Source organism: Salvelinus sp. IW2-2015, unplaced genomic scaffold (genome assembly GCF_002910315.2).
Source record: "Salvelinus sp. IW2-2015 unplaced genomic scaffold, ASM291031v2 Un_scaffold4023, whole genome shotgun sequence".
Lineage (NCBI taxonomy): Eukaryota > Metazoa > Chordata > Actinopteri > Salmoniformes > Salmonidae > Salvelinus > Salvelinus sp. IW2-2015.
Genome location: NW_019945295.1, coordinates 40,878 through 52,419, shown reverse-complemented (window position 1 = coordinate 52,419; position 11,542 = coordinate 40,878). Strand labels below are relative to the sequence as shown.

Genomic DNA, 11,542 nt, shown 5'->3' with positions numbered 1-11,542 from the left:
GTTTAATGTCTCTGTTTACTGGCGACACCAGTTTAATGTCTCTGTTTACTGGGACACCAGTTAATGTCTCTGTTTACTGGGACACCAGTTTAATGTCTCTGTTTACTCGGGACACCAGTTTAATGTCTCTGTTTACTGAGGACACCAGTTCATCTGACTCTGGGGAAGTAGATAATGGACTTCATTGTCCGAAGTATCCCTTTTTAATAGATGCTCTTATCCAGTGTCAACTAAATTAGCTAAAACAACCACATATCACAATCATTATGTTGTTGGTTGGGTCGCCATCCTTTTGCGTTACAGGCCTACCACTAAACCGAAACGTGTTACAGGCCTACCACTAAACTGAAACTGGTGGTTACAGGCCTACCACTAAACTGAAATTGTGTTACAGGCTACACACTAAACTGAAACTGTGGTTACAGGCCTACCACTAAACTGAAACTGTGTACAGGCCTACTACTAAAAACTGAAACTGTGGTTACAGGCCTACACACTAAACTGAAACTGTGGTTACAGGCCTACCACTAAACTGAAACTGTGGTTACAGGCCTACCACTCACTGAAACTGTGGTTACAGGCCTACCACTAAGCTGAAACTTGTGGTTACAGGCCTACCACTAAACTGAAACTGTGGTTACAGGCCTACCACTAAACTGAAACTGTGGTTATAGGCTACCACTAAACTGAAACTGTGGTTATAGGCCTACCACTCAAACTGAAACTGTTACAGGCCTACCACTAAACTGAAACTGTGGTTACAGGCCTACCACTAACTGAAACTGTGGTTACAGGCCACACTAAACTGAAACTGTGGTTACAGGCCTACCACTAAACTGAAACTGTGGTTACAGGCCTACCACTAAACTGAACTGTGGTTATGGCCTACCACTAAACTGAAACTGTGGTTACAGGCCTACCACTAAACTGAAACTGTGGTTATGGCCTACCACTAAACTGAAACTGTGGTTACAGGCCTACCACTAAACTGAAACTGTGGTTACAGGCCTACCACTAAACTGAAACTGTGGTTACAGGCCTACCACTAAACTGAAACTGTGGTTATTGGCCTACACTAAACTGAAACTGTGGTTATGGCCTACCACTAAACTGAAACTGTGGTTACAGGCCTACCACTCAACTGAAACTGTGGTTACAGGCCTACCACTAAACTGAAACTGTGGTTACAGGCCTACCACTAAACTGAAACTGTGGTTACAGGCCTACCATAAACTGAAACTGTGGTTACAGGCACACCTACCACTAAACTGAAACTGTGGTTACAGGCCTACCACTAACTGAAACTGTGGTTAGCGCTACCACTAACTGAAACTGTGGTTACAGGCCTACCACTAAACTGAAACGGTGGTTACAGGCCTAACCACTAAACTGAAACTGTGGTTACATGCCTACCACTCAACTGAAACTGTGGTTTACAGGCCTACCACTCAACTGAAACTGTGGTTACAGGCCTACCACTAAACTGAAATTGGTTACGGGCCTACCACTAAACTGAAACTGTGGTTACAGGCTACCACTAAACTGAAACTGTGGTTACAGGCCTACCACTAAACTGAAACTGTGGTTACGGGCCTACCACTAAACTGAAACTGTGTCGTATGGGCCTACCACTAAACTGAAACTGTGGTTTAGGCCTACCACTAACTGAAACTGTGGTTACAGGCCTACCACTAAACTGAAACTGTTGGTTATAAGCCCTACCACTAAACTGAAACTGTGGTTACAGCCTACCACTAAACTGAAACTGTGGTTACGGGCTACCACTAAACTGAAACTGTGGTTACAGGGCCTACCACTAAACTGAAACTGTGGTTACGGGCCTACCACTAAACTGAAACTGTGGTTATGGGCCTACACTAACTGAAACTGGTTACAGCTACCACTAAACTGAAACTGTGGTTACAGGCCTACCACTAACTGAACTGTGGTTACAGGCCTACCACTAAACTGAAACTGTGGTTACAGGCCTACCACCTATAACTGAAACTGTGGTTACAGGCCTACCACTAACTGAAACTGTGGTTATTGGCCTACCACTAAACTGAAACTGTGGTTTACAGGCCTACCACTAAACTGAAACTGTGTTAGGCCTACCACTAAACTGAAACTGTGGTTACAGGCCTACCACTAAACTGAAACTGGTGGTTACGCCTACCACTAAACTGAAACTGTGGTTACAGGCCTACCACTAAACTGAAACTGTGGTTATTGGCCTACCACTAAACTGAAACTGTGGGTTACAGGCCTACCACCAACTGAAACTGTGGTTACAGGCCTACCACTAAACTGAAACTGTGGTTACAGGTCTACACAACTGAAACTGTGGTTACAGCCTACACTAAACGAAACGTGGTTATAGGTCTACCACTAAACTGAAACTGTGGTTACAGGCCTACCACTAAACTGAAACGGTGGTTAACGGCCTACCACTAAACTGAAACTGTGGTTACAGGCCTACCACTCAACTGAAACTGTGGTTGCCCTACCACTAACTGAAACTGTGTTACAGGCCTACCACTAAACTGAAACTGGTTACGGGCCTACCACTAAACTGAAACTGTCGTTACAGGCCTACCACTAAACTGAAACTGTGGTTACAGGCCTACCACTAAACTGAAACTGTGGTTACGGGCCTACCACTAAACTGAAACTGTGGTTATGGGCCTACCACTAAACTGAAACTGTGGTTATAGGCCTACCACTAAACTGAAACTGTGGTTACAGGCCTACCACTAAACTGAAACTGTGGTATTAAGCCTACACTAAACTGAAACTGTGTACGGGCCTACCACTAAACTGAAACTGTGGTTACGGCCTACCACTAAACTGAAACTGTGGTTACGGGCCTACCACTAAACTGAAACTGTGGTTATGGGCCTACCACTAAACTGAAACTGTGGTTACAGGCTCTACCACTAAACTGAAACTGTGGTTACGGGCCTACCACTAAACTGAAACTGTGGTTACGGGCCTACCACTAAACTGAAACTGTGGTTACGGCCTACCACTAAACTGAAACTGTGGTTACGGCCTACACTAAACTGAAACTAGTGGTTTACAGCCTACCACTAAACTGAAACTGTGGTTACAGGTCCTACCACTAAACTGAAACTGTGGTTACAGGCCTAACACTAAACTGAAACTTGGTACAGGTCTACCACTAAACTGAAACTGTGGTTACAGGCTACCATTAAACTGAACCTGTGGTTACAGGCCTACCACTAAACTGAAACTGTGGTACAGGCCTACCACTAAACTGAAACTGTGGTATAGGTCTACCACTAAACTGAAACTGTGGTTACAGGCCTACACACTAAACTAAACTGTGGTTACAGGCCTACCACTCAACTGAAACTGTGGTTACAGGCCTACCACTAACTGAAACTGTGGTTACGGCCTACCACTAAACTGAAACTGGTTACGGGCCTACCACTAAAACTGAAACTGTGGTTACAGGCCTACCACTAAACTGAAACTGTGGTACAGGCCTACACTAAACTGAAACCTGTGGTTACGGCCTACACTAAACTGAAACTGTGGTTAGGCCTACCACTAAACTGAAACTTGTGGTTACGGGCCTAGCACTAAACTGAAACTGTGGTTATGGCCTACCACTAAACTGAAACTGTGGTTACGGGCCTACCACTAAACTGAAACTGTTGGTTACGGCCTACCACTAAACTGAAACTGGTTTAGGGCCTACCACTAAACTGGAAACTTGGTTATAGGCCTACCACCTAAACTGAAACTGTGGGTTACAGGCCTACCACTAAACTGAAACTGTGGTTATAGGCCTACCACAAACTGAAACTGTGGTACAGGCGCCTACACTAAACTGAAACTGTGGTTACGGCCTACCACTAAACTGAAACTGTGGTTACGGCCTACCACTAAACTGAAACTGTGTTACGGGCCTACCACTAAACTGAAACTGTGGTTACGGGCCTACCACTAAACTGAAACTGTGGTTACAGGCCTACCACTAAACTGAAACTGTGTTTTACAGGCCTACCACTAAACTGAAACTGTGGTTACAGGCCTACCACTAAACTGAAACTGGTTCAGGCCTACCACTAAACTGAAACTGTGGTTACAGGTCTACCACTAAACTGAAACTGTGGTTACAGGCCTACCACTAAACTGAAACTGTGGTTACAGGTCTACCACTAAACTGAAACTGTGGTTACAGGCCTACCATTAAACTGAACCTGTGTTACAGGCCTACCACTAAACTGAAACTGTGGTTACAGGCCTACCACTAAACTGAAACTGTGGTTATAGGTCTACCACTAAACAGAAACTGTTGGTGTACAGGCCTACCACTAAACTGAAACTGTGGTTACAGGCCTACCACTCAACTGAAACTGTGGTTACAGGCCTACCACTCAACGTGAACTGTGGTACAGGCTACCACTAACTGAAACGTGGTTACAGGCCTACCACCAACTGAAACTGTGGTTACAGGCCTACCACTCAACTGAAAACTGTGGTTACAGGCCTACCACCAAACTGAAACTGGTTACGGGCCTACCACTAACTGAAACTGTGGTTTACAGGCCTACCACTAAAACTGAAACTGTGGTTACAGGCCTACCACTAAACTGAAACTGTGGTTACAGGCTACCACTAAACGGAAACTTTTGGTACAGGCCTACCACTAAACTGAAAACTGTGTTACGGGCCTACCACTAAACTGAAACTGGGTTACGGCCTACCACTAAACTGAAACTGTGGTTACGGGCCTACCACTAAACTGAAACTGTGGTTACGGCCTACCACTAAACTGAAACTGTGTTACAGGTCTACCACAAACTGAACTGGGTACAGGTCTACCACTAAAATGAAACTGTGGTTACAGGCCTAACACTAAACTGAAACTGTGGTTACAGGTCTACCACTAAACTGAAACTGTGGTTAACAGGCCTACCATTACTAACCTGTTGGTTACAGGCCTACCACTAAACTGAAACTGTGGTTACAGGCCTACCACTAAACTGAAAACTGTGGTTACAGGTCTACCACTCAACTGAACTGTGGTTACAGGCCTACCACTCAACTGAAACTGTGGTTACAGGCCTACCACTAAACTGAAACTGGTTACGGGCCTCACTACACTAAACTGAAACTGTGTTACAGCCTACCACCTAAACTGAAACTGTGGTTACAGGCCTACCACTAAAACTGAAACTGTGGTTACGCGGCCTACCACTAAACTGAAACTGTGGTTACGGGCCTACCACTAAACTGAAACTGTGGTTACGGGCCTACCACTAAACTGAAACTGGTGGTTATGGCCTACCACTAACTGAAACTGTGGTTATAGCCTACCACTAAACTGAAACTGTGGTTACGGCCTACCACTAAACTAAACTGTGGTTATAGGCCTACCACTAAACTGAAACTGTGGTTACGGGCCTACCACTAACTGAAAACTGTGGTTACGGGCCTACCACTAAAACTGAAACGTGGTTACGCGGCCACCCACTAAACTTGAAACTGTGGTTACGAAACTGGTGTCCCAGTAAACAGAGATATTAAACTGGTGTCCCAGTAAACAGAGATATTAAACTGGTGTCCCAGTAAACAGAGATATTAAACTGGTACCAACGAGTTCATCTGACTGACGAAGTAGCTAAAGAGCCTCAAGACAAAAAAGTATCCCTTTAAAACGACTAAAATGTATAAAAACAAAGATACTCTATATATGCTTCTAATAACTGAATGGGTAAACCTCACCAACGTTTTGGCACATAGTGCCTTCTTCAACATTTTAAGGGGTGTGGGTCAGCTCATGCTTTTTAACTGACTAATAAACATGTCCAATAGAACTGTCCTGACCTCTTCATCTGCGTGTGACGTTGCTGGATGAAGTTGGCTCCAGGGTGGTCCTCAGGACCGCTACGCACCAGCTTCCTCAGCATCTCCAAGTTGGCCTTGTTCACCTTGGGGCGCACAACAAGTTAAGAGGTCACAGGTCATACAACAGGRCAGTGAAGACACTGTGCAGGTTACTTCTCAATGGTAAAGACAGCTGGAAAAAGGCACTCAACCTCCCTTGTGWTCCATCCTGATTTGTGAAGCATCTATGTAGTGCTTATAAACAATTAATGTATTCTTATTAAGACAGTCAAACGATTAAAATAACTAAATAGAGTTATTGGATTTAGTTAAATCGCGATTCATTGCAATTATAGAATTTGCTCCAATTTGGACTTCAACAAATGTTTCATTAAAAAGCAGAACATCGAGTTACTATTAAACCCAAAATAGTCTGGATCAAAATGTTTTAAAGGCATTTTCACCATAAACAACACAAAAGTCTCTGTAACATTCATGCTATTCATGATCCCAATGGTTCAGGAGGCCTACTCCCTCTTAACTGATCCATGTTCTTCATCATGAACTAGTCACAAGCTGCTGCTACTAGAACTGGGATCATTACGTCTWTTGACCTGAGAACTACAACAGAAACAGTAGTTACATGGTATGGATGTCCCGTTCTGATATAAATCACGGTGGGAAGTTGGTTGAATCAGGAGGCATTCAGACATGGCATTGTAAACAATGTTTTGGCTAGCTAGCTAACGTTAGCATAATTAGTTCGCTACTTCTGTACAAATGAATGTTTTTTTTGCTGTCATCTAAAGAAATGCCTGGGAATGTGTTTATGGTAGAAGTATCTGTACGGTTTCCTTCAAAACTTTCTCAAAGCTGTGCGCATTGCGCATCACAATAGAGACAGACAGCGCTACTGAGACCGAGTGCACACTGACAGTACACAGCATAGAGCGTGTTGCGCTTATAAGGGGCCTTGCTGAAACACGTGCGCTTAAAAAGGGTCCTCGCGAGGTAAAGAAATGGAGAAACGATTAAAAGCGTCAAAGAAATTAACAGCATTAAAAATGTTGAGCTTTAACGCGGACAGCCCTAATTCTTATAAAGCCTTTATAAGTTGTAGTTAAAGTGTGACCAATAAGACTCTTACCTTCTCTGGGTAGGTCAGGATTTTGGCYACGTGCACAGGGACAGCCACCTCATCAATCCGCAGGTTGGGGTCCGGAGAGATGACMGTTCTCCCAGAGAAGTCCACTCTCTTCCCCGAGAGGTTTCCACGGAATCGCCCTGAGAGACACCACAGACCATCAATAACTGAGTGTCTCCAAATCCTTATCAATCCAAAGGCAGCAGCAGAGAATAACATTCCACTCTATAATTTGTGATTAAATGGCTCTACAATCAACTAGGATACTTTCTGTTTCTGAGTCAGCTGTGTAAATAAACTAAATTGTTTATGACAAAACACATGACATTGACATGAATTCAGTGTCAACTATCAATAAATACAATGGTGAGTGACCACAGAACTATAAATCAGAATAGACAACAGGTAACTATTAAATGATTAGAATAAAAATCACTATTTATATGAGCGAGACCTTGTTTGCCCTTGAGTCTCTGAACGAAGCCTCTGGTCCACTTCTTAGGGGCCATGTTGAGGGGGATGCCAGAGAGCTCACTGTTGATGTAGAGAGCACATTGCAGCTGGAGGAAGTCCCAGTCCTCCATGATCATCTGGGTCTTGGCCCTCGCACAACGGTTTGATCTCGTGGACGCGAATGACGCTCGCAGAACAACTCATTCATCTCACTCAACATCATAGACAACAACAATAACAACATCAAACCACCTTATTGTCTAATGTGAATTGGAAATTATAACTTTTTTTTCTTGTGTTATTGCTTTCATAAAAAGGCAGAGGTTTTCCTTAGCTGACCAACTAGTTGTAATAGCCAACTGGGGCCCAGAGGTTTTCCTCAGCTGACCAACTAGTAGTAATAGCCTATGGGGCCCAGAGGTTTTCCTCAGCTGACCAACTAGTCAGTAATAGCCTACTGGGGCCCAGAGGTTTTCTCAGCTGACCAACTAGTTAGTAATAGCCTACTGGGCAAGCCAGAGTTTCTCAGCTGACCAACTAGTTAGTAAAGCCTACTGGAGCCCAGAGTTTTCCTCACTGACCAACTAGTCAGTAATAGCCTACTGGAGCCCAGAGGTTCCTCACTGACCAACTTAGAGTAATAGCTACTGAGCGCAGGTAGTTTCCTCAGCTGACCAATAGTTAGTAATAGCCAACTGGGGCCCAGAGGTTTTCCTCAGCTGACCAACTAGTTAGTAATAGCCTACTGGAGCCCAGAGTTTTCCTCAGCTGACCAACTAGTTAGTAATAGCCTACTGGGGCCCAGAGGTTTTCCTCAGCTGACCAACTAGTTAGTAATAGCCTACTGGGGCCCAGAGGTTTTCCTCAGCTGACCAACTAGTTAGTAATAGCCTACTGGAGCCCAGAGGGTTTCCTGGTCAGTTCATGGAAAAACTCCCGGGCCGATTACTAAAACAATTAATCACAAATTCATTGACACTCCTGCTACTGTCCAATACCATGATGCCCACCTTCTCTATGACATCATACATGACTAAAATGTAAATGTAATGTACCCACCTTCTTGATGAGTCATTGAGGAAGATGATCTCTGTGAGCTTCATGTGAGGTCATCCTCGTAGTACCTTGACTGAGGTCTGAGATGACAGAGGGGCGGATGCAGAGTGGGGTACCAGCAGACGGTGAGAGATGAGGTCTGCAGGCTTACCTGCCTCAGGGTTCATCACAGGAGCAGGGAATGTCCTCCTCGTGAATCCTCCTGAACAGGTTCAACACCACCAGAGGACTCAGTTTCTGGAAACCACAGGACATGAAGGTCAATCAGCATTTAAAACCTAAGGGTCAGTTTCCCAGATTCAGACAGACACATTTTGAAAGATTCAGCACCACTAGAGGACTCAGGTTCCGTCGGGGTGAAAGACATGATCGGTCAGCATTAAAACCTGTGTGACCAGTTGGGTAAGAAGAGTGTGGCTCTAGTAATACCAGGGTTGTGGGTTCAATTCCGACAAGTATCCCATACTAACCCTGTATGAACTCTGTACTGAAGTCACTGCTAAGTGAAAAACATACAAAACAACCATTAACCTCATATGACCTCTACAAAGTAGACAAGTAAACTGTTAAAAGTTGCCATAGTTGCCTTCAACGTGACTCACCTGAGCCCTGTTAAGCAAGCCCTAGTTGCCTTCAATGACTCACCTGAGCCCTGTTAAGCAAGCCCTAGTTGCCTTCAACGTGACTCACCTGAGCCCTGTTAAGCAAGCCCTCCACTTCTTTGTTTGTTCTATTGCGATATCGAATGAGTTGAGAAAGTCTGATACTACAGTGCCACCACTTTCTTGGTTGTCTTGTATTTCTCAGTGAGGATCTTTAGCAAGCCACACTTCTTCACTGGTCCTGTTGAATGGCAAGAACAAAGACATTATCAGTCACACACAACCACCACTTGGCAATGCTTTCGACTCAACTAAATTCAACTAAATTCAATATAACTTAATAATATGTATTTTGGCCCAAATGTCAAAATTGAACCGTAAACAGTCAAAGACTAAGCTATTGTTGATACCCTACCATTTAACGTGGAGCAATTGAGACACATTGTCCTTTTGCGGCATTTGTCGGATATCTTCTTCTTCATTCCTCGTTTCTGGAGGTACGCTAGGCCTGGCCTCTTCAACACATCCATAAACTGTAGTTTCTCCTCTTTGGTCAACATGATGTGAGAACACGTCTTACAGATCATCTGGAGGGATACAACAATCACATGATGTCATAGATGGAACAATTTGAACAACAATCAACATGATGTCATAATGGAACAAATTTGAACAACAATAACATAATGTCATAATGGAAACATTTGAACAACAATAACATATTATAATGGGCCAATTTGAACATACACAAACATGATGTCATAATGGCCACTGACATACAATATACAATAAGTTAAATGGAAACATACAATCACATAGGGTGTTTCTCAATATGCCTACTACCGTGCTCCACTCTCATGCACCGAGGACGTTCTCTTGAGTACGTTCTTGTGAGGACTAGAGTGTGGAGAACACATAAAACATTCCATTTGAGCAGCACTCCCCCTACTGTATTACCTCACGCTGAGCAGCACTCCCCCTACTGTATTACCTCACGCTGAGCAGCACTCTTCCTACTGTATTAACTCACGCTGCACCTCCCCATTCACTGAACCTTCTTCCAGCCAGGACAATGACAACAATAGAGACCAAACAAGATATATACAAAGCAAACATTTTACTTCATAACTACCAGCTAGATATATGTGAACCGTTTTAATCTAGCTAGCCAGCTAGTTAGTTAGTTAAACAGGCAAAACTGACATAAAACCAATGTTATCCAAGGTGTCAATTCTTTGTGGCTATCTGGCTAGCTAACAGTAGTAGCTAGCCAGTTAGCTCTATTGAGTTACTACTGGCTTGCTAGTATAGTGCGTATGTTATCATGTGTTTGTATGCATGTGTCTGTGCCTATGTTTGTGTTGCATTTTGAGAAACACTCATTATGTTCTAACGGGCCAGCTTGAACAACAATCACATGATGTTCTAACGGGCCAGCTTGAACGACAATCACATGATGTTCTAACGGGCCAGCTTGAACAACAATCACACGATGTTCTAACGGGCCAGCTTGAACAACAATCACATGATGTTCTAACGGGCCAGCTTGAACGACAATCACATAGCAAGAGTCAAAGAAGTAACTATGATAATTTAATCAGGATGATCAAGGTTGTGTTGTAGGCTACTCAGTGTACAGTAATGTCATATTTAGTTTACCACATTGAAGAGAGAATGAGAAGATGAATATGTACAGATAACTACCATAAATAAAGGAAACAACAAAGTGGGCGTAGGGCGACCACGAGCAGCCAGAACAGCTTCCCCCTTGGCATAGATTCTACAAGTGTCTGGAAGTCTATTAGAGGGATGTGACACCCTTCTTCAACGAGAAAATCCACCAGTTGGTGTTTTGTTGGCGGTGGTGGAAAACGCTGGTCTCAGGTGCCGCTCCAGAATCTCCCAGAAGTGTTCAATTGGGTTGAGATCTGGTGACTGAGACACACCCTTTTAAACCCTCTGTGTTCCTTTGAGACCCCTCTTTCAAAGTCACTGACATCTCTTCTTCTAGCCATGATAATGGGCAACTGAGCATTTTTTAATACATGATCCTAAGCACGATGGGATGGTAATTGCTTAATTAACTCAGGAACCACACCTGTGTGGGAAGCACCTGCTCTCTATACATCCTACTTTGTATTCCTTATTTACTCAAGTGTTTCCTTTATTTTGGCAGTTACTGTTATAGTGAACTTGCCTGTAGGATTCCAATGATGGCTTTGAAATAGCCCACGTGAAAACAGGGCATCTCCAGGTCCAGATATCCATAGTGTCCCAGACAGTCTGCCAGGTTCTTCCCACACGTCTCACATGGACGATCCTTCTCACTGGTGCCCTGGAATATAACATGACAGTTGGGTCACAACCACCAATAGAGAATGCCAAGGAGTTTGCAAAGCTGTCATAAAGGCAAAGGGTGGCTATTTGA

General features: G+C 43.8%; 1 protein-coding gene across 1 annotated transcript in view; it reads right to left on the bottom strand.

The window, feature by feature from the left end:
• Window positions 1–5,859: 5,859 nt before the first annotated feature.
• LOC112076775 (DNA-directed RNA polymerase III subunit RPC1-like) overlaps window positions 5,860–11,542 on the bottom strand; it is a gene marked incomplete at its 3' end in the record, with an annotated part of 6,035 nt that continues 352 nt past the window's right edge. Inside the window, 12 exon segments of the mRNA XM_070441454.1 lie at window positions 5,860–5,963; window positions 7,007–7,143; window positions 7,458–7,624; window positions 8,516–8,562; window positions 8,564–8,625; window positions 8,628–8,682; window positions 8,684–8,749; window positions 9,203–9,240; window positions 9,243–9,287; window positions 9,290–9,355; window positions 9,530–9,701; window positions 11,312–11,449. Coding sequence (XP_070297555.1) covers window positions 5,860–5,963; window positions 7,007–7,143; window positions 7,458–7,624; window positions 8,516–8,562; window positions 8,564–8,625; window positions 8,628–8,682; window positions 8,684–8,749; window positions 9,203–9,240; window positions 9,243–9,287; window positions 9,290–9,355; window positions 9,530–9,701; window positions 11,312–11,449 — 1,097 coding nt within the window.